The sequence below is a fragment of the Mytilus trossulus genome, chromosome 6 (genome assembly GCF_036588685.1).
Source record: "Mytilus trossulus isolate FHL-02 chromosome 6, PNRI_Mtr1.1.1.hap1, whole genome shotgun sequence".
NCBI lineage: Eukaryota > Metazoa > Mollusca > Bivalvia > Mytilida > Mytilidae > Mytilus > Mytilus trossulus.
Window position 1 is genome coordinate 52,975,643 of NC_086378.1, and position 24,506 is coordinate 53,000,148.

Consider the following 24,506-nt stretch of genomic DNA (forward strand, 5'->3'; position numbering starts at 1 on the left):
TGCCATGTATAACAGTATTGTCATGTGTTTCTCAGAACTGCAAAACAGAGCTTCCTGATTCCAGAGAAGGTGATATGTCTTCCTGTCAATGTGGATTGTTACCTTGTGGAGTATTAAATTAAAAACCAGGGATAGCGTGTTGGGCTTGTACAAAGCAGACTTTTTACTCATCTTACATTATCCGGATCTCGTCCTGAATATACATTTAATTTGCCACTGAACATTAAACAGCCATCAATTCATCTTTTATCTTTATTATATTTCAGCGGCACCTACTACATATGTTGAACCAAGACAGTATACAGCAACAGTAGGTGATGCTAGTTTCCAGATTCAGTGTCTGGTAACTGCAACACCTGGAGCAACATCTTGGTATTGGACATTCCAACCTGTAGGTGGCAGTCAACAAACCATAGCCCAGGGAACCAATGACAATCAGCATACTGTTGATAATTCTGGCACAAACCCGTACTTGACAGTAAAAAGTATTGCTTTGAATGAAGCTGGTATCTACACTTGCTATGCAACTAATTCTGCTGGTACCAGTGATGGTGCCAACAATCCTAGTTCTAGACACACTTTGACAGTCATAGGAGGTTTGTTCCTAATTACTGCTTGATAAGTTTGATACAATAAGGACATTCGCATGAAGGAAAAGAGCTATTAATATAAATTGGAGGAAGATCATCTTTAATCTTTTGTTAAAAATATTTGAAGTGATGCTAAATTTTGTAAGGAAAACTTAGTTCATTATGATATATAATGGTAGATTAAACATATCATTGCTACATGATTTTTGTATGATGTCCTTACTTCATCAAATCATTGTCTATATTAATTTGAATGACTGAAAGTTCTTCCAGAATGAATTGCCTTCAAACAATTTGTCTATCATCTTTTTACACTGTTGCACTTAACCATGACGATTTATTTTTAAACTCTTCCGACATTTTGTTTGCAGTTCATTCAGTTCTGTTTATTGCATGCATTCATTATAAGTAATATGTTTAGCATATTTTGTTTCGAATGCAAGCATAATGAACAATAACTTGAGAAAGAATTCACAATTATATCATCTTCAATGTTCTAGAGATCTCCGATTGTACTACCTTTACATCTGAAGCATAAAACCAGACAAATGAAACTATATGTGATATTGCATTTGTATCCGTCATTGTGTAATTGATCCAGCTTATTTCATGATTGACAAAAAAAAAACAGTCGATTTAACTGTTGATGGTATTTCAGTGATACATTTTTTTTTAATGAATTAAGTATTCCCGCATTAACGGAGTCAAAAAGTGAGACATATGTTTGCTGTTTCCCAGGAGAAGCGTCGTACACAATATAATAGTTTAGGATTATGTTAAGTTAATGTTGAACCCAAAGTGGTAGGTCCATCCTATTTGGTATGAAGTGGTATAAACATTGGCACATCTTATTTTTATTGAAATTATCTGACCCTACCTCTTCAATTATGGTCTTTTGACTTAAACCATTTTGTCAGTTAACACGTACATTGTATATGTTTGTGATTATGTCAGATCAAGGAAGAGCCATTGGTGTTAGGCCAATGTTAATTTATATTGAGTTGAATAAGTATATATCATGTCCTTTGAGAAAATTTCGCCCACTGCACTTAAGCTTGTAGTCATGGGTTATAGACTTTGAAACTTTTGCTTAGTTTCCATGTATTAGTTTGTGAGTATATCAAATTGTGATGAACTGCTAATGTTAGGTCGAAGATATTTGAAATTCAAATTTATTTACAATTGCAAGTATCGTTTCCATGGAAATAATATAGCCCCACCATTTCGTAAAGGTGCATTGACTTTGAAACCTATTTGGATTTTTACATTTGACTTCATTTGTGCGGCGTCGATCTAGTCTTGTAATAGACAATGCATGCTTTTTATGCTGTTTGTATGTGCTTCTCTATGTTATTTTACGTAAAATTGAGACAGGAAAAGGGGGATGTGTCGAAACAACAACAACCCGGCCATAAATCAGACAATGTGTTCGTTTTTGTTTTGTTGTGAGTCGGTACTGCGTTGTTGACAAAGAAATCAAATAAAGGGTCATTTTTTCTATAAATATACTGTTTGCAAAAGTATGATTCCTTCTAAATACTAAGGATTTTCTTATCTTAGGCATAGATAGCCTTCGCCCTATATAGCACAACTTTTTGGAATTTTTGTTATCAACGCTTTTTTACATTAAACTTGTACTGCTTTCTGATTAGTTTGATCTGAGTGCCCCTGATAGGCCTTATGCGTATTTATTATCTCTCAATCGAGTTATTACTTTTAACATTGCTATACTACGGTTGACTTTTTTTACTTAGTTTACAAGATAATTTTTACTGTTTTGGCTTGTTTTAAGGGTATAACTCTAAAAAGATCAATATGATTTGTTATGTAGTTGTATTGGCATTTGAATATCTCATTTACATGGAGATGGTTTAGCCATGTACCTCAGTCATGGTTCATTGACTTTGAATAATTACATAACTTTTTAAAGTAGCATGTTAAAGTATTTCTATTTTATTTTCAACAATTGCATGATTACAATTGAAAAACTTAAAAAACAAGTAATTATGTTTCCTATTTGATGTTTTATATGAATTTTAAAAGCAACCAATGCTTCTAACTTTATATGGATAATATAATTATGTTTTACACTAAATGTAAATCCAAGGTTAAAAGTGGTCTACTTTTTTATTGCCTTCTATTTCCCCTGGATAGATGGTTTCTTTTTGTAAACAGAGACCTTTAGCCTGATCCTGGACGACTAAGGTAATTATAACAGGAAATATTTAGGAATAAAACCTTTATATGTCTTAAAAAACAAAAACAAAAACAAAGGACACAAATGGATTCATGACAAAAAAAAAAGCAACCAAGTGATAATGTTCCTTATGCATATTATTTGCACAACGTACAAGAATTTACAAGGTAGTGCATTTTTGCTCTAATAAGATATATAAATTCAAGTAATTCACTGCCTTCACTTTTTATATATATATAATTACTGGTGACATGAAGTTTTCACTGTGATGATTTGTTGGAATTTGTTTCATGTTGTGATTGTTTCTTTGTTGATGTGTGTCCTTGAGTATAATTTGTATAACATTCTGAAAGGAGGCAAACACTAACTGTAATTTGACAATATTTTTCTAATTCACAGGTGATCTTGATATTACAGTATCACTGACGACATATTCAGCAATAACTGGCGATTCTATTGTAACCATACTGTGTAAAATAAACGGTACAGCCCCGGCTATTGCATGGGACTGGACAAAAACGCCAATTGCTGGAGGAAACTCTGAAATAATATCACAAGGGACGAACAATGCACGAAGACAAGTAATCAATTCTGCAACCAAACCAAATTTAAATATATATAGCATTACAGAAGACGATGAAGGTATATATAGATGCAGGGCCAATAATGGGAAACAACAGTATATAAGTGAACCTATAATACTGAAAGTGCAAGAAGGTAATATATTTGTAGTTAATATCAACACGTTCACATCTAGTCATCCTTAAGAGTAAACAAGGCAGCTAAACCTACAAGTACAGATTGGAATCGCATAATGGTAAACAAGACACCTTATAGATGTCTTCATGTATTCATCATGCTTTTGTATTAACAAAATATCAAATAAGTCCATATAAAAGGCTGGTAAAATTGAAATATCAAAGGTTTTATTTCTAATAAACGTGGAATATTTGCTAATGCCTTTTAACCAGTTAAGACTTATTAGTCTTATTCAAATATGGCCGAACATTAATATGGTTATATGCAACCAACTTGGTGTTTATGATATTTTCAATCGGTCTATTGTCGATATTTGTCATCGGCTCGATATTTCAACATCTCCTGATTTAAATATGTTTCATAAGTAAGATGGCATTTTATTTTAATTACTGGTTCCAAATACTGTTCTTCCAATTTAAGTATTATATTTTACCATTGATGTTTCTGATACTTTTTGCTGGGTTAGCGATTTTAACTTATCTTTTTGGACGCTTTGTTGATGTGTATTCAACTAAGAATTATTTACCCATTGCTTGAAAATGTACCTTCGGCGTTTAAAGTGGATCAACGTATTTAAAAAACCAACCTATCGATTGAATATAGAAATTAGTAGAATTGGTATGGATGCCTTTGCGACAAATCTTCATGCAAGTCACAATGTGTAAAAGTATGAGTATACCTTACAAGGAAATGAATCACTTAAGGATTAAGTATCATAGTAAAATTCAGTTTATAACAAGCATTATCATGGTACTCCGTTGTCTTTTCGTCTGTCCATGTGGCCTTCTTTCTGGCTAGCCGTCTGTTCGTCCTTCTGTTCGGCTGTCTGTTGTCAACCTGTTGGTCAATATCCCAAAACATTTAAACTAATTTGCATGAAACTATATTGAATTATTTTTGCAAATGGCGTAAACTCCTTTGATATTTTTTATAAATTTTAGATTAAACATTTTCGAGTTTATCCGAAAAAAGAGAGATTTTCAAGTTTCCGAACAGTTTTTGAAATATTTGGTGAATTATTTATATCTATAAGCAGTAGGCTCATTTTCTTTTTTTTTTAATTTTTTTTTATAAGATTTTTCAGTTTTCGGATGACAAAAACTCAAAAGTGCTTTGAAAAGTCTAAATCAAACTGTGGAGACTTATTTGTATTTAAATAACCTCCATTTATTTTGTTTTGAAATTGCGGAGTTCTTGTATATAAAAAAGAAGATGTGATATGATTGCTAATAAGACATTTTTCCACCAAAGACCAAATGACACAGAAATTAACAACTGTAGGTCACTGTACGTCCTTAAACAATAGAAAAATCTCATGCTGCATAGTCAGCTATAAAGGGGCCTGAAATGCCAAACATAGAATAATGCAAACGAGAAAACTTCAAACGTAGAACAATTCAGACTGGAAAAAACTACAAACATAAGCAATTCAAACCAGAAAACAAACGGCTTTTTTATATAAATAAAATGAACGAAACACAAATATGTAACAAATAAACATACAATAACCATAGAATTACAGGCACCGGTGTTTAGTGTGACGTCCATTTTCATTGAACTAGTCCACATTTTGTTTCGGAGCCAGGTGAAGCACGCCTCCGGATGAGGGATTTTCTTGCTGTGTCGATGACCAATTGGTTGCCTTCGACTGTTTCTGACATTTTTCGTTTTGTTGTCTCTTTTATACATTTCTCATTAACGTTCTTAATTTTATTTTTTCGCGGAGTATCTGACGTAGTTCAATCTATAGTCTGAGTCTGCTCAATTGAATTTTAAATCCTTGTTCATTTTTTTTTCTAATTGTATCAAGCAGTACTTGAATACGAACGAGAAAACTAACGGCCTAATTTTTGTACAAAAAAATGAATGAAACACCAATGTGTAACACATAAACAAATGACAACAACTGGATTACAGGTTCCTGACTTGGGACAGACACATACATGTAGAAGTATATATATATACATATATAACAAAACCACAGAGTGACGTGGCCGTGTACCTGTATATCCCAACACCAAAAAAAAAATACTCATCTGAGAGTAAATGAAGTTACTGACAGCTAGTTCAAAGCCACTAACAACACGAACAACTAATAAAAAATCATTCTTTCGTGTGTGTTCTGCTCTTATAACACGAGACAAAATAGTTAACAGAACACAATAATTATATATTTAAATATTATTTTCATTGGTTTAAATAGTGATTGTGTTATCTGTAAATTATAACCATACTGAATTTGATATTGTGTTAATCTATTGAAACAAATGCACATTTACGATACTACAATATGTCAATATTTCAGCTTGCACAACATACACAAGGCCATAATTGTTTTAATGTTCATGTCGATTTATCCACAGGATTTTGGGTGTGAATTTATTGCTACTTCTATACATATTATTTTTTGTCATTTGTTACTGGCTGTGTACTTTTTTAGCATCCTTGAGAAAAGTTCCAGGCGAACCTCAAACAAATAACGTGTTAGAAGTTGAAGAAGGAAGAACAGTAATGCTAACATGCAGTTCTACTGGAGGAAATCCTGCACCATCAGTTGTTTGGTTGAGAGATAGTATGCTGATCAGTACTGGTACTAACTCATCCATAGTAGGAAATGTAACAACAACAACATTAACCTTTGTAACGACTGCATATGACAATCGAGAAGTATACGAATGTCAAGTGGATAATGGTTTTCTCCAGAGACCACTTGTGAAAACTACATATCTACTTTTTAGCTGTATGTATTGTCATTTGTGTATATAATCTTTTCTGCTACATCTCTATCTACATTATATCTAAACAATTGTGTTTTTGTGTGTAAAATTTCGCATGCGAATATAAAAAAAAATCGATTTTTTTTCTGAGAATCAGAAGCCGTATGTCTAATCCTATTTTACCTGTAGTGAGTAATACAAATATTTATCTGTCTTTCTGTCTATAGTGATGGACAACGATATTATAAAAAATGAAAACGTCTTATAAATGGTATATCGATAAAAGGAAAAAAGTTGTAACAAATTATGGCTATGATATATAAAAAAGATGGAGGGCAATACAGAAACTTGTTTTGGAGCTCGGGTTTTTAATATCGAAGTTTGGATTAGTTGCATACAATATCTAACTCCACCTTGAAATTAGAACGTGGCAATAATTGTTGAACATTGTTTCCTAACAAAGTTGCGTGGGTTCTTTTGACTTAGATAAGTTTAACTGTGAAACTTTACACGCACCTCTTAAGTAGCAATACATGGTTAAGAATAAAATTAAAACTGACACTCATAATTTCGATCCTCTTTCCGTTGCGTCGTTAAAAAAACATATTATATGCATTTCAGCTAGTTTTTGGTAGAATAGAACAAGAAATTATTTTTGGATTTATAGGTGGTAGTGATTAAAATACGGACTGTCAAACATAAAAAAAATACATATAAAACATACATACAACTATCTTGATTTTCAAATTAACTATTTTACAAACATTTCGAACATATAAATTGGACAATAATCTTCATATGAAATGTATGTGTAATAGAGACTCTTTTCTCAATTATCATTAAATAAATTTATCTTGTTTTCAAAAGTCTCCGGATGTGTTGAATTTCTCTTTTCTTTACCTCCTGGATTAGGGCTTATAGTTTTAATTTTTACTAACCTGGTTACCAATATTTACTTCGTTGAATCAGCATTGTAAACCCCGATTTGTTTTATTCGCATTATTTTCAGATTTCACCATTATAGTTATATTTAGATTCATCAGTTATGGAGCAATGCAACTGGCAACGCCATGGAAAGTATTTTACCTTTTTTTATGAATAAAACAATTATAAAAAAACCAATCAAAACACAAGAACAAAAGCTAAATATTTTGATATTGAAACGCACAGGGTACCCCTTTAATGTAAAATTTGTAAATAATTATTTTAATTGATATAACATTATTATCTGTGTTGTGTTTATATATTCTAGCTTCCAACAAACCTCCAGGTCAACCAATAATTACTGGAATACAACGTTATGATTTAGGAGATACAGTAACATTATCGTGCAGTTCAACAGGTGGGAATCCTTTACCGACAGTGAATTGGCTGAGAGATGACAATATAATCACAACTGGTATTAGTAGATTTTCTGGTAGTGGGGTGACAAGTATAACGTTGACGTTTGTTGCTGGTTTAGAAGAGCACCTTGAAGTGTTTGAGTGTCAGGCTCATAACAACTATTTACAGAACCCTCTTGCATCGACGACATATATTGAATTGTATTGTACGTATATTAGTTTAAACATATTTATTTATAGTGGATAGGGAAACAAGTTTTACAACTTATATTAATCCCTTTCCATTTTGCGGGTGCGAGTGCTGCCTTGTAGCGACATTAGCCTACTCTTTTTGAAATTTACAAGGATGTCTTTAACGTGCAAGAGATATGGCTCTCTCTTAACACGGGTCAGCCATTTATCGTCCCCATCCGACGGACTATCATCGTTTCCTTAAGACCATACTCTCAAATGGTGTCAAGGGAGAGCCGAAAATTGAATTCCTGAAATTTTCATCCCAAACGGGAATCGAACCAGGAACCCTTGTGCTAGTAGTCCGATGCACTAAGTCCGATGCACTTACCACTTATATGCAGAGTATTGCAGAAGATGTAAACAAAAGCACCTTGTGTTACATTATACATTCGTTGCAAAATCTTTGATGTAATTTCTACAACTGGAAAATATAACAATATGTTCACTGTTTATTCCTTTATACGACGTTTTAATATGCAGAAATATTTGTCGTTAATACTATGGAATATACATTGCTGCCGAGAATACCAACCATTTCGTGTTATTATACAAATCATTGACTTTAGATGAGGTTGATACAATGATACATCGCTCCAGAGATACGATATGTATCGAGGTCAAAGGCTGAGGGTGAATGTCATATCTCTGGTGTTGATAAAACATTGTTTCAACTGAAATCAAAGTCAACAATTGTTCTGTTATATAGATAAAGGAAGATGTGGTGGGAGTGCCAATGAGACAACTCTCCATCCAAATAACAATTTTAAAAAAGTAAATCATTATTTTAGGTCAATGTACGGCCTTCAACACGGAGCCTTGGCTCACACCGAACAACAAGCTATAAAGGGCCCAAAAATTACTAGTGTGAAACCATTCAAACGGGAAAACCAACGGTCTAATCTATATAAAAAACGAGAAACGAGAAACACGTATATATTACATAAACAAACGACAACTACTGTACATCAGATGACTTTTTATCCTTCTTTAACATTCTTAAGCGTCTAGTATGTGCACAAGGTGATGTTAAAACTGCTGCCTGTTTTTTTTTATATTTTAAAGACATATCAATTGCTTTTGCAGTTGCCAATTTTCATAAATAGAAATTTTCAATAAATTTTACTAATAACAAATACAGAATAATCGAGAACAGAAAAAATACATTGAAAACAGAAAAAAAACGGGAATTTACTAGGCGTTACACACCCACGTCATTGTAGTGGAAAATCTATAATCGGGGACAGGTTACCTGTTTCAAATCTTTAAAAAATATTAACCGTTCGTGTATTTTTCCGCGGTTAATTCAAAGCTTCATTTCAAAATATAAGGACATAAAAACTCGTTATCGAGAATTTCAAATGTATTTTATTTTAAGAAATGTCGTCTGATCTGTAATTTTACCGATTGTTTCTTAGTACCAATGTTGACATTTTGATTTTTAACATATGAATTATAGATTATCATTAGCGATAATTTTCCATCTCAAGAGTAGCATGATATAAAAAATTATCACAAGAAAAAATAAGGAAAAGTGCACAAAATAGCGATAATATTATTTATTATTACAATGATGCATTCATAGAAGGGATAATAATCCTGTCGACGCATTTGATCTCGTTTCTGTTGGGGAAATGCGATTTTCTAAATTTCTGTCTCATCCTTACTAGATAAAGACATCGGCAAACTTGTCTTGCCTTAAATAATCTTATTACGAGACTAAAATCACAACTGTTTGGATAGGTTTTACAATTATTGGTAATATTAATTTCTATAAATACAGGGAAATATTTGTGTTAATTAATAAAATTAACGGTACCAATTTTATTGCACCAGATGCGCATTTCGACAATACATGTCTCTTCAGTGATGCTCGTGGCCAAAATATTTGAAATCCAAAGCTTATATAAAAAATGAAGAGCTATAATCCGAAAGGTCCAAAAACTATAGCCAAATCCTTGAAAGGAATTAGAGCTTTGCATGAGCGAGATACATTCCTTAATTTATAATAATTTCTAATATTTTGTAACAGCAAATTTTAATAAAACACAAAAAAATCCGTATTTTCATGCAAGTACCGAAGTACTGGCTACTGGGCTGGTGATTCCCTCGGGGACTAATAGTCAACCAGCAGAGGCATCGACCCAGTGGTAGTAATAACATTAACGGTACCGATTTTCTAAAATGCAATACTGTTCTATTTTGATATGAATCAACAGATATTAATAATCATCAAAATAAATTAACGCACAGTATCATATATATTAATTTCAAATGGTATCATCGTTTATGTGTAATGTTTTTTTCATAATTGTTTCTGTTCAGTTGCTCCGAGAGTTCCAACACTGACCGGTCCTTCATTCCTAATTTCTGGATCATCTGGAAAATGGACTTGTTCCTCAGCGAATGGATACCCTGCTCCATCCTTATCAATGAGAATCCAAGATAGGCAATATACAAACGAGATAACTGTAGTACAGTCATATGATATCATTGACAAAAGTTATTCAGTAGCTGGAACATTGAATTTAGTTCCATCAACTGACAAAACTGGACAAGATCTTTGCTGTGATGTTAGTTATCTTTTTGATAACAACGAACCGCAATCAACCTGCTTGCAATTGACAATAAATGGTATGTAGGAAAATATTTTGAATTAAAGGGACATTTTACAACATTCGATTGAAGTAGCATGATAAAACAAATATCTGTCAAAATTAGAAATATGTATTTTTTTTCTTCATTCGAATAGTATCGGTTTCAAATTGTAATATATCAATACTCTTTAGAATACAAAATGCAAATGACGTTATGACCGCTTTGTCGACTGAGCGGATCGGACGAGTTCGAAGAGCACAATGCTGTGTGCAGCAGAAAATGTTTGTTTATATCACCGTGATGAACATATAGTTATTGTGCAATCGAGTATTTATTTTACTGTCTTTATCATAAAAAGTTTAATGTTTGTTGAATTTAAAAATTCCTGCCCACCTTCATCCGAACAGTCATACTGACTATTTGAAAGTCAAAGAAATGTAAACCAAAACATTAAAGAGGTATATCCGAAAAAATGATTCAAAATTATTAGAAATTGGAATTAATTTTGTCTTAAGGGGAGGAAATATTAGTTTCTTTATATTTTGAAAATTTATCTTAATTTTTTTTAAATGTATATGTTCGCTTTGAATCATGACAATACCGAACTACTCACTACTGAGCTCTCGATACCATCGGAAACTCATATTTAATCATCATTGTTAACGAACATGTGTAGTAAAAATTGATAGATAATACAGATTTAAAACGTGTTGCTGGATCAGCTTTCATGATAATTGAAACTATATACGCAATAACAACGGTCATATTACAATACGCTCTGGTATATCATATATGTTTCATTATATATGAATTTCATTATCTTGAAATACCATTTATCGGTATTTTTTTCTCTAACTTTTTTATATATATAATAGTGCTAAAGGAAATACAATCGTTGGGAATCTTTGAAAATAAAATAATTATTTGCAGATGAAGACGAAGACAATATCATAATTTATGTCGTGATTGAATTTTGGCAGTGCTAGTTCTATTTGTTTTACTTGTTGTAATGATACGATACATAATAGGTATGTTTACTAATTCCTACAAAAAATTACTTTATATATGTAAAATCAATATCATGATAGCTGTTTGCCATATTTTAAAATAAACTTTATTTTACTTAATATTTTTGAAAGTACAGAAGCTTTAAAAACTTAAATTCGCCGATTCAGAATATAATGTATTCTGGATAATATGTTCAAAAGCGTAACCCAAAAAGTTGCAATTGCTTCAAAACGTAATAAACAGTAGAAATTATACGGATTACATATAGTTATTTCATTTTGGTGAGATTAATTACAGGCCTTTAGATTATTTCGAAAAGGCGAATTGTACATCACGTCAATAGATGTGTTATGATTCAGCTATTGACACAATATTATTTCTAAATGTTTCATCTTTAAAATGGTTCAGTAGTAGGTTTTGTTCTCTTTCTGGCTGTCAATTGATACTACTGTGTTACATCATTTTATTTATTTTAACTGTTCTTAAACAAAAATTAGATACCAATTTAAGTCCGAAATAATTTTTCCGACAATCATTTATGGAGATGTTTTAAATTGTGTTTGAAAATGAGACATATGACAAAAACATTTCAAAGATGATTTTTATACAATAATTTCTGTGATTCAAGAGGTATTATTTAAATTAGAAAAAAAATATTAATATTCTGAATTGTTATTTCCTTTGGTTAAGACCAAATTTGTTTTACAAACTAGTCTTATTGTTTATATCTTTTTTGTTTTGGATTACTTTATATTTCTGCATATTGTTAAAAATTACAATTCACATTTCAGAACAAATAAAAAGCTATTCGTGATATATTACACACTACGAACTTTTCATATCAAATTAAAGATCGACAGTGTTAAGCAAAGTTCTTGCATTCTTTTGGTAAATGAACACATTTATGATACAAATGTCCTGTTGACGTTCATTACCTTCGTAATATCAACTCAATCGCAAATTTGTTATACATGTACACATGTAGTTGTTGAAAATTGATCAATTCGATCAGAACTGTATCAATGCATAATGTTGGTGTTATTTGTTGGTAAAAACTGTGATACGTGCTGAATTTTGCTTTCATTTTGTATATTTATATGACATTTGCTTCGTAACATGTGAAAACTTTAAAAGTTCTTTTGGTCAAAGTCAATGCTGAAATTTGAAACTGCCAAAGAAAAGGGCAAAAGAAAACAAAAGGACGTACAAACTCATAAGTCGTACATAGACTCCCGACACAATGGCTCAAAATCTAACAAGAAAACAACCATACACATAAAACATAAAATCTCAAGTGCTCCGGAAGGGGAGGAAGATCCCGATCGACCTCGGACACTTAATTGATAATGTGATAATCCAAATCAAACGGGTTCATATTAAGTTCAATTAAAAAAAATGTATACGGGGTTTCAATTTAAAATAAAACCATTATAGAATTCAAATTCGGAAAGCAAGAAAGAATGTTTGCGATTACCATTAAATCATATGTCTAATGTTTGTGTTTCATTAACACTGTATATATGGCTTTAGGTCGAGAGAAAGGGAAAGACAATGCAAAGTGAGTACAAATATTAGAAAAAAGGTATTACACGTTACAAGTTTCATGCCTCCGTAGCGTTTTCTTGGAATCTTCACCAGCACGCTCAAAGATTTTGAAAGAAAAATAATGTACAACAAAATTAACAATTAGATAGAGCTATATGACAAAAAACATCTATTCAGATTGATGATTTTGCAATGTATTTCGCATTAAATAAATGTTTTCAAGATGAAAACAGCAGCACATCTTTTTAATTTTTTTATCGTATATTTGTGAAAAAAAACCCTGATTTCAATTATTACATTCTAACTAAAGTGTTTTGAGTAGTCAGCTGTGAGTACATGCAACCAGCATATTTAAAGCAGGTCAAAGAGATCAAAATGCTTTCAGTAATGAACAAGCTTAAGTAAAACAAAAATCTAATTATATTTTTCAATTTTACTGAGGCTTTTTTGGTTTTCAAAATTAACCATTAAAACGCCAATATTTATACAAGTGTATTTCTTTATACTCTCATTTTAGCAGCAAATATGTATCCCAACAGGCCGCTTTTTCAAACCAGCAGGATAATGCAGGTAAAAACATTCAATATTAAGAAAACTCTACATATCAACTGCATATCATGTCATAAACCATACATCTAACATTTTCGTAGCTTGTCGCTATAAAGAGACGCAAAATACCACGAAGCATTCAAAACTCACATTATAAAGTCGACGGAGCACTGACAACGTCATTACAAAAAGCAAAAAATACAAATAGACGAACAATTCAAAACAAAACAATACATAGAACACCAGAGTTTGAGCAACATGAGCCTTACCAAAAGCAGGAGTACAACCAGGTGTTCCAGATGTGTAGTTGTGTCAGCTCCATTCGGTGTTAATTGTTAAAGAAGATAGTTGAGTTGTGTTACTGTCAAATATTTCTTTTTACAACTCTTCACAATCTAGGATTGATGTAAAATGACGACAAATTCTGTATGTACATGTATATGCCTGCCCTAAGTCAGGAGCCTGTAACTCAGTGGTTATCGTTTGTTGATGTGTTGCATCCTTGTTTTTCCTTCATTTCTTTAACACAAATAAGGCCTTAAGATTTCTATCTGAAATGTTTTACATGGTCATTTCGGGGCCTTATATAGCTGACTATGAGGTATGGGCTTTGCTCATTTTTGGAGGCCGTACGGTGACGTACAGTTTTTAATTTTGTGTAATTTTGGTCCCTTGTGAAGTGTTGTCTTATTGGCAATAATGCTACAACATTCTTTTTTTTTGTATATAGCTTATTGATAGCAAACTGCTATAATTTCCAGAGACGTATTAGTAATATTGACATCAAACTCATTATAGATATCGAGCTTATAATTTGATGTGGCAGACACTGTTGTAACTACATAAGACTCATTAAATTGTTTGAATCAAAACAGTAAGAAGGTCAAGGTGTAAACCAAATAAAGAGCATTTATAATCGAAAAGTTGATGTCTGCTGAATATGAATCTAGATTAAATTGCCAGTAGATAACATTATATAACAAGACAGCAAAATATAGAGATTCTTTGGCCCAAATTTAGTACTCAAACAATTTTACAAGTTATTATTTTTTTCAGATATTAGTACACATCGAGATCGTGGCAGGTACGTTTCTTTTACAAATACAAGTATGTAAGATACGGATGAATGCACCTAAAAAAAAAAAAAAGGCAAGAGAGCATTCACATAAAAACACACGTCCAATAAACAAGTTAAATAGGGTAAACAAAAAAATATAGAGGCAAAATAGTTTTTGTTCAACTTACTGCTAAACTTGAAATAAATAAACCTTATCGAAACCGGATAAGCAGATGCTAAATTGATGATCAGACAGTTGATGGTCATTGCAAAGCACCATGTAATTTAAAAAGATAATTCAATCATTTGTGTGTAAGTCTCTTAGCATTGAATATTTGTCACAGGATATGCAGAAAACAGCAGTAAATAACTAGTAGTTATTCGAAATAATGTTTGTTAACAAGTCATTCTATCTATAATTTAATTAAATATTAAATTTCGCGTAAACATTAACACACCCATGAATAAACACTTAATTATGTAACAAGTACACGTATGATCAATCAAGCAGTATGTCGTGATCTAGTGCGAGTAATTACAAATATGCTTTATGACAACCATGATTACACACTAATGTTTCTTTTGGTTTAGTGCATTAATTCTTTTATGGTCTAGGACAATCATGATAATAAATTTGGCATTATATTGCAATCAATATTTACCTATCTCACTGTCGTTAGGGTGTTTGATAATCAAAGTTACAAGTAATCTTCAACTTCTTGTCATTTGCGACGTGTTTTAAACTTTACCAGTAATAATAAAGAACTAAAATCGAATAATTTGTAAATTTTTCTATTATCTATAGAGATTTTGAAGGGTTGAGTTCAAACAGACGAGAGATATATAACGCATCACATGACAATGTAGAATATAGTCATTATTCAACAATACCAGCAGACCATGTGTTTGTGGACCCAAACCACACACACCCCTCCATTTTGAAACAAAACAGTACTAACCTGCAACAGGACACTACTTACTTAGAACCGGAACATTATATTCTGCTGACACCGGACAATGTTTACTTGGAACCGGACCAGACTTACTTTCAACCTATAAGTGGAAACTCAATGACGTCTACAACGTAGTACACATAACAATCAAAATGAAAATTCTGGAGATTTCTAAATGTTTTGTTTGAGTGGAGTAATAATACATGTTGCACATAGAATAAATTTAATCAACAAATATAAATTTTAAAATCGCGATGGAAACATATTTCAATCATTTCTATCGTTAATTGATCATACTCTTTTATAATTATGTATGGAATAAATTAACCTCGAATTAACATGTGATTCTGATTTTTTTTCAAAATTGAGTGCTTACTATGTAAATTACAAAGTTCCATTACATAAGAACTATTTTTATGTCACTCCCAGTCAATTTTATAAAATGTTTGAGAGATAATGCACTTGACAAGGGGGCATAATACATTTTTTCCAATATAAAGACTGGTCAGGATAATTTGCGGTGTAGCTTTGTTCCGCGTTAAACAACATTAGGAATCGAACCTGTACATGAGGAAAAGAATAAATTGCTTACAGTTCGGTTTTCCAATAAAGGAAGTAAGATCAGCATCGTTCTACATAACAAGGAGGTATTATCTAAGATTCCTCTTTATTTAGAATCAGTCTGTTCCTATTGTATTCCTCAGCTACATAACACTTGCATTAAAAGTCTTAAAAGATTAAATTAATTACCTATAATCAACCACTGCCAGACTAATGCATTTTTAAAATCCTTGTTAAACTTTCAACTTGCGTCAGTCAGTCGAGCAATGTCTGGATCCCTGGTAAGAGAAAATATGGTGGGAAGACATGTTTCAAATACTATATTTAAGTATTTACAAACAAAGAAGAACGGAGGTATAAACATATTGAACTTTATCTTATGAAGGAAAGTTTTTCTCCTAGCTATGAAAGATGATATATTCACAAAGAATTGATAGCAAAAATGGACACCATATTCTGATCTTGATTCTACATTCCTATTTTAACTTACCTGCAAAATCCTTATCCTAAATCATAATTTTGGTATAAACATACTTTAAAAAATTCATACCACACAGAACAGGTGTTATACATGTCATGATAATATCCCCAAAACATCAGGTGATTTGAAACTCTCATATATCATATTAACAAAATTACACGCTGAAATGTCTTGCTTTCTTTACTAATCATTGATACTATGTTGATAGACCTAAATATAACGCTTTGTTACAACTGTCACATAAACTGAACTTTAACCAAGAAAACGAAACCTTGATCAATGAACAATGAAAATGAGATCAAGGTCAGATGAACCATGCCAAGCAGACAGATACAGCTAACAATTCTTCAATACAACAAATATAGTTGAATAATTGCTTATAGTTTAGAAAAAACAGACCAGAACACGAACTCTTAACACTAAGCAATGGACCGTGAACATGAAATCAAGATCAAATAAAACCTGCATAACTGACATATAGATCATAAATATTTCTATACACAAAATATAGTTCACCTTATGCATAAAGTATATGAAAAATAGAACAAAACTCAAAAACTTAACTTTGACCACTGAACCATGAACCTGATCAGGTCAAGGTCAGATGAAAAATGTTAGCTAGACATTTACACATTAAAATCATTCCATACACCAACTATAGTAGACCTATTGCATATTGTATAAGACAAACAGACCAAAACACAAAAACTTAGCTATAACCCCTGCACCATGAAAATGAGGTCAAGGTCAGATGACACCTGCCAGTTGGACATGTACATCTCACAGTCCTTCCATTCACCGAATATACTAGACTTATTACTTATGATCTGAGATATGGACTTGCCCGCCAAAACTTAACCTTGATCACTGATCCATGGAATGAGGTCGAGGTCAAGTGAAACCTGTTTGACGGGGATGAGGACCTTACAAGGTACGCACATACCAAATACAGTTATCCAATTACTTATAATAAAAGAAAATTTAACATTACAAAAAATCTTAACTTTTTTTTCAAGTAGTCACTGAACCATGAAAATGATGTCAAGAACATTGGACATGGGACTGATGGAAAGTTCGTAATGTGAGGCATCTATATACAAAGTGTGAAGCATCCATCGATTCTACCTTCTAAAATATAAAACTTTTAATAAGTTAGCTAAAGTCGCCGCCGCCGGATGACTATCCCTATGTCGAGCTTTCTTCAACAAAAGTTGCAGGCTCGACAAAAACAGATATGTCTGATAATGCCGCAGGGTTCTTCAAAAACAAATTTCGAGTTAACAGAAGATCTAGATCCGCCGATCATCACAATACTGAAGTGGGCGATTTGTGACAACAAATTAAATAGTTCAGCAAGCAAGTAACAACTCAAATGGAAATGAAGTCTTACAAAATTCCCCGCATCCTTCTTCACCCGTTTTATCTGAAATATTCCAAATGAAGGATCAGATACAGACATTAACGCCTATTTTATCAGACATGAATGTGCAGAATAATCGACAAGCTGCAAATGACGGGCAATATAGCTCTGACGGCAATAACAATTACCCAGCGAATAGCAGACAAGTAACCAATCCGGGCCGTTTTTAAATGTAACGGTATTGGCAAAACATTGTCGACTGCAACTTTTCAGTTGTGACAGCAGGAGGGGCATGTTGGATTGTTCCGAAAAAAGTTAGCCAATAATGACACAATTAAAGTAACGGAAACGACAAAAACTAAATTGTACATGGAGACACAAGGGGAAACTAATACTAGTACTGATGTATATATTCTCCCAGTGACTAAACATCCGTTTATATTCATAAGCGACCCAATCTCAAACTAAATACAGAAACTATGATTTAAGCTAGAATTCCGAATTACATAATATTGGGATAACAAGGTGTTTGCTCCAAGCAGAATTCAGTGTACTAAATAAGGAATATGAATGTGCATCATTTTCAGATACTAACCGGAAGTACAGCATGTTGAAGTTTTAGAAACTATCGATTCGCCTCATTCACAATTTAATAGCTCGAAACCTTATTATTCAAAACTAAGTTGAAATAACGGTTTAGAATTCCTGAAAATTTACAAGAAACTGAATCAGATAAACTAGCGTATTTGTTGCATTAAAATCTGAATCTTTTTTTCAAGGAAGATAATCCGAATTAAGGTTTTTAATACGTGTCATGGAACATGAGATTTTACTAAAACCAAACGCCGTTGGCAAACACCGATTCCATATCGCCTTCCCTCTTTTAGGATGGAAATTGTTAGGGAACATTTTGACAATTTGTTAAATCAAGGTATAACTGCTCCTGTGAGTGAAACAGAAGATTGGATTATTACTAGTAATATTGTACTTGTCACTAAGCGATCTAATAATTTGCTAAACCTAGTTCCCAAAACTTCTAATATACTTGTAATTGTTACAAATCACATCAAATGACATAGTTACAAAACAAAAGTACTGAACTCCAGAAAGTCCCTAATCAAATGGCAAAATCAAAAGCTCAAATGTTTCAAATGAATGGATGACAACTGTCATATTCCCGGCTAGATATATATATATATATGCATTTTCTGATCTGATCTTGAGCATTAACACATTTTAAGAAAATGTCCTGTGACGTCACATTTGTTGGGTGAATTCATGCAGTCGTGAGCAAGACAGTTCGTGGTTCTGTTGTGCTGTTTTGTGTGCTGTTCTTTGCTGTTTTACGTGTTCGTTTTTTATTCTGTTGTTAGCATGTATAAATATACTGTTGTAATGGTTATTTGTGTGTCACTCTATCCTGAACATTCTTGCATTTATTTGTACAGTATCCCGGTCTGTAATGTTGCACATTTCGTGTTATGTTTAACATTGTGATAAAAGCGCGATGTTTATCTAGCACAAAACCTGGTTAAGGTGGTATGGGTGTCTTTCGCCATCTTGGATTGTAAAAACAGAGAATCTAAGGTCCATATTTTCTATCAAATTAGCAAAATTTGATGCAAGAATGCAGATATTTCATGTGTTTTTATATTTAAAAGATCCAATTTATAAGAATATAACTTATAAATATAAATATATGTACAAGTGTAGATTATTTTTGGTTGTTTTTAATATTTTGAAATTGTCATTTTAAGGGGAGGTAACTCTAAAACAGTGCATTTTCTGTTGGATTGTTCATGGAATTTTCCTACTTTGTATTTTAGCCGGAAAAAACGTACGGTGACCCTATCTTTTCTTTTGATATTATCAAAGCATGGTTTGAAAGCTATATTTTCCTAATTTATTTTACAATTCTATCATTTCGTTTAGTTTCTATTCACAAAATGGTGTTTTTTCCTGTATAATCCATACAAAATGTGTCATTTTGTCACGACCCGTAGCTTGAAAAAATGCACGGTGACCTATCATTTTTATAATATTTTTTAACATGTATCAATAGATACTACATTTTGGCAAAGTATGAACAAATTCTATCATTTTTATTTTAGACTCCCATACCACCTTAAACTCACCATTTTTCTTAAATTTTTCATACTTAGTCTTGAATAAAAAGACAGTTGTTAAGTTAATGTTCAGTGCTGTGTGTGTTGCATTTTTACTTTTTTTGTTCACTTCAGTGTTTCTGTAATTTTGGTTTCCTCTTATAGTTGATGCATATCCCTCGGTTTTAGTTTCTAACCAGGATTTCTTTCCCCTCAATTGATTTATGAATTTCAAACAGCGGTATACTACTGTCGCCTGTATTTAAACTGATTGTTGCACTACGATATGGAATACTTAATAGTATAATTATAAACTTGTTCACTAATGGTTTTTACAAAGTTCAAAAAATATAAATAGAATTTAAAATCTTGGTAGGATTCGATCATAATGGTCTCTGTTAAAAATTGATCGGTGACACAAATTCTGTTGAAGTGGAATTTAAGATATATTGCGGTATGGTGGTAAGTAAATTAAATATATACATGTATTCTTGTTTATTTAATTAATTAAATCGAACAAAACAGATATTAACAATAAAATAAGGAACTAAGCTTTCTCCATGCATGCACGGACAAAAGCAACTTACGTAAACTTAGTCATTGCTTACATTGAATAAAACAAAAGACTTAGTCCATGCATGCATGGACGAAGTCAACTAACGTTAACATAGTCAATGCTGGCATGGACTAACACAACAGACTTAGTCCATGCATGCATGGACAAAGGCAACTAACGACAACGTAGTCCTTGCTTGCATGGACTAACATAACAGACTTAGTTCTTGCATGCTTGAGGTAAATTTACTTTTGATAGACATTATACATTATTCAATTATTCACTTAGTCTGTTGTGTTAGTCCTTGCATCAATGGACTAAGTTAACGTCAGTTGCCTTCATCCATGCATGCATAGGGTAAGCTTAGTTCCTAAGTTATCACGCTAACATAACATGAAAAGGATAAGTCATACTTTCAAATAATTGCCATTTATCTCTTAAGGTAAGTTAAAATGCACAAAAAGAAAAAAAATGAGAGTAACATCAAATTAAATAATAATTAAACTAAAATCATAAATTAAGCAGGCAAGAAGTAATGCAGGTTTTCTAAACTTGATGTTGATTTCCAGTTTTATTTAAACCTTGTTTAAAGTGGATCCTTTTCAATATTTGAAAAGTTTAATTCATGTGTACCTCTTACAACAAAAGCTATGCAAATAATTAATACAGAAGTGATCTTTTATACCATTAACGATTTAAACTTTACATGTACTACTTACAGAATATTAATTGCATGATAGGTCATAGATGCACCAATTTAGAAGAAAACGACACTTGTCTATAATATATTCATCATGGACGATCAATATCAGTCCATTTAGAAAATCAAAAACATAAAACTTTTGAAACTGTCAGACCCTCAAACTAATCAACTCTGTATAAGTTTAACAATTATAAAATGAAATAAGTTATAACTAGATTTAAACAGGCAAAATCAAATAACACGATACATTTGAATTAAAAAAAATTAATAAATACTTGTAACAAAGCTACATACTTTAATAAAGTCAAATCGTACAAACATTAGCTACTAAATTATTCTTATCTTATAATGTTGTACAATAAAATAAATACATATCATAAAAAAAATTTCATTCTGATACGGTTAATGTTAACAAGTGTTTTTTTTTTATCACCTGTCAATACTGATTGTATATCAACACAGCAAGTACTTTTTCTCAAAACCAAATATTTGTTCCAATCACAATATCCTGTTTTAGTATTCCGCCGGACAGTTACGTATATATTTCTTAATACCTATACATGTTATATATTTCGAACAATCCTCTGGATGTGGATAATGACCAACAGCCTTTCCAACACAGAAATCTAAAATGGTAATAATCAACTACAAATATGTTATTATCATTTTTATTGATAAGTATATGATCTTTGTTTAGTTGACACTAACATGACTGACTGAGATAAAGTGTGTATTGATATCCTGTTGCCGTTATTTCTTTCTTTTAGGTTCGTGTCTCCTCAATCATGTTAATTAACCAGAAAAGCATATTTCGTAAATAGATATAAAAAGTTAATGGAAACTAAAAACAAGTGTGATATACTAGTACATTATTAGTAGTATATTCATTAAGTTCTGGCTTGTTCTCAATCTTAAAGGTAATACGATAACATATAGTTTCTAATTTAAAATATTTAAATGTATGTCATGTGGTTTCTATCGAGCATCTGTCTCATTCGCTAACATATCATATCCTCTTAATTTATTATATTAAAGAAAAGATATATGATCCAAGCACACACATGCTTATATCCTATTTACAATTCTTGTTTCTGAATGAAGATGTAATAAAAGTGTACATATTATTCAAATGTTCGACATCCTAGAACTTAATTTTACATACCTAAAGGTACTGGTTCAGGTGTAACTAATGGTTGTGCAGACGTATGTATTGTCGTCTGTGGTGGAACTATTGATGGAGATTCAGTAGAACTAGTTGATGTCGGTGTTGTTAAAGTACTGGTGATAGATGTTGTGACTGGCGTACGCACACTTGTAAGCGGAATTGATTGTGTAGTAGAAGGTAACGCTGCTGTTGTCCTTAAAGACGTGATGATACTTGATACATGACTTGTTGTTGTTCTCGTTATAGTTGGTAAAGTACCAGTCATCACGGAAGTAAACCTTGGATTTTGACTTGAAGAGGGAGGTTTTGATGTTGAAGTGACGGTTGAACTTTGTGTTGGTAAAAAGGATGAAGATGGAACGAATGAACTAGTCGAAGGCGATTTTTGAATACTAGACGTTGATGACGTAGATGTTAAATCAGACGAAATTTCCGGCGATGTGAAATAGCTGGAGGTACTTATTGGTAAGACTGACGATGAACTTGGAGGGAACGTAGATATTGCTTTGGTTGATACATCCGCTTGTGTAACACAGACTAAGTTGCTGTGATAATCACAGTATTTTCTGTTTGAGTTATAAATTAGGTTTATCGGACAGTTGATGTGGAAAGCTACTCCTTCACAATTGTAAAACTTCGAACAGTTAGCTGAATCAGCATATATTCCACTGATTTTGTCTGTGCATGGTAAACCTGTAATATGATTTAAAGTTACGGTTAGTCCTTTTTAACTTAAAAAGTTGTTGATGAAATCATTTGAAAAAGTAAAGGAAGAAGTAGGGTGAAAACAAATACAAATTGATACTTCAAAACAGAAGAGCATTAGTTAATGACCACATAGTTGGCTTAGAAGAATCGACATACGAGATATTTGATTTTAATAATTGGCGGGGAAGACCTAACTGGGACTTTTATCTCCTATTTAATAGCATTTGCATTATTTTGGTTTCAAATTACAAGAAACGAAATCAAAATATCTAGAATCCACTTGCTTTATTCTTATGACTTTTTATAATTTATTGAAGTCTTCTATGAAAAGAAAAGTAGATGGGGCAAATATGTACCTATATATAGGAAAAGAATTCGAACTAGATTAAAAATGCAAACTGTTTCAATCCGGTTTCTATACAAAGTTGTTATCAGACAAGTTACATATGGTACCTTTAAATGTTATACCTAATCAAATTCATCTTACCGGAAAATGTTTCTTTGGTACGTTGCCATCAAGGTTGCCTTAATAATATGTTGATGTGTATTAGTAATGTGCAGTTGACTATATATATTCGTATACTTTAAACATCGTCGTAGGACAATTATAATTTTGAAATTAAAAATATATATTTGGGAAACGAGTATCTGTGATGATAAACAAGCTCTTATCGGTTTTCAGTTTAAAGATGAACTTAATAAAAAGCTACGAATATTAGTTCTTTATTTGTCTATATTTCGTATTACACAAATACGTTGATGTGTTAATCACAATTTGTTCTACATATGTATTTGAGTTATAAAGTAAGTTTATTCAAGAACCAGTTTGAATCTATCAGAAAATAAACTGGAGTTGATATTATCAAATGCTTGTCTTTTTTATCAGGAATATATGAGTTGAGTTTGAAGGATTGATATTTCAACACACAGTTTGTATTCCAATGGAAACAAATTGTTTACGCCTACCGGTCGATTTTTATCTGTAATCGTATGAAGCAGAATTTATTTAGAACCTTCTAAAAGACAATCGAAAAAGCACTTTGCGAAAATCCAAATATATATTGGGTAAAATATTGCCTGTGCTTGTAGAAAGCTCTTTTGGGTTTTCGTTTTTAAGATTACAATAATTAAAAGTTAAGAATATAAGTTTTTTATTTTTCTATATTTCGAATAACACAAAATACATTGATGAGATAATCACAATATATTATGTTTAAGTTATAAAGTAAGTTTACTTTCCTGAATTCTCAAATCCAATAATCGTATATGTTTCTTTAGACTCTTTTGCATATATGCATTGGATATTGATACTAATTTGCT

At 31.8% G+C, this 24,506-nt stretch overlaps 2 protein-coding genes across 2 annotated transcripts in view; one reads left to right on the forward strand and one right to left on the reverse strand.

The window, feature by feature from the left end:
- LOC134722802 (hemicentin-2-like) overlaps positions 1-15,874 on the forward strand; it is a 44,673-nt gene extending 28,799 nt beyond the window's left edge. The window contains exons 12-21 of the mRNA XM_063586427.1: positions 267-596; positions 3,187-3,504; positions 5,987-6,286; positions 7,516-7,812; positions 10,163-10,471; positions 11,366-11,463; positions 12,974-13,001; positions 13,506-13,558; positions 14,594-14,621; positions 15,400-15,874. Coding sequence (XP_063442497.1) covers positions 267-596; positions 3,187-3,504; positions 5,987-6,286; positions 7,516-7,812; positions 10,163-10,471; positions 11,366-11,421 — 1,610 coding nt within the window. The 3' untranslated portion in view covers positions 11,422-11,463; positions 12,974-13,001; positions 13,506-13,558; positions 14,594-14,621; positions 15,400-15,874. The remainder of the gene's footprint in view (positions 1-266; positions 597-3,186; positions 3,505-5,986; positions 6,287-7,515; positions 7,813-10,162; positions 10,472-11,365; positions 11,464-12,973; positions 13,002-13,505; positions 13,559-14,593; positions 14,622-15,399) is intronic.
- A 4,766-nt stretch (positions 15,875-20,640) lies between these two features.
- On the reverse strand, positions 20,641-24,476 carry LOC134722803 (uncharacterized). The gene is made up of 3 exons (XM_063586428.1): positions 24,422-24,476; positions 22,476-23,201; positions 20,641-21,939 (listed from the first exon to the last, which is right to left on the reverse strand). The coding sequence occupies exons 1-3, from the start codon at positions 24,474-24,476 to the stop codon at positions 21,827-21,829; spliced, it is 894 nt and encodes a 297-aa protein (XP_063442498.1). The 3' UTR covers positions 20,641-21,826.
- Between the last annotated feature and the right edge of the window lie 30 nt (positions 24,477-24,506).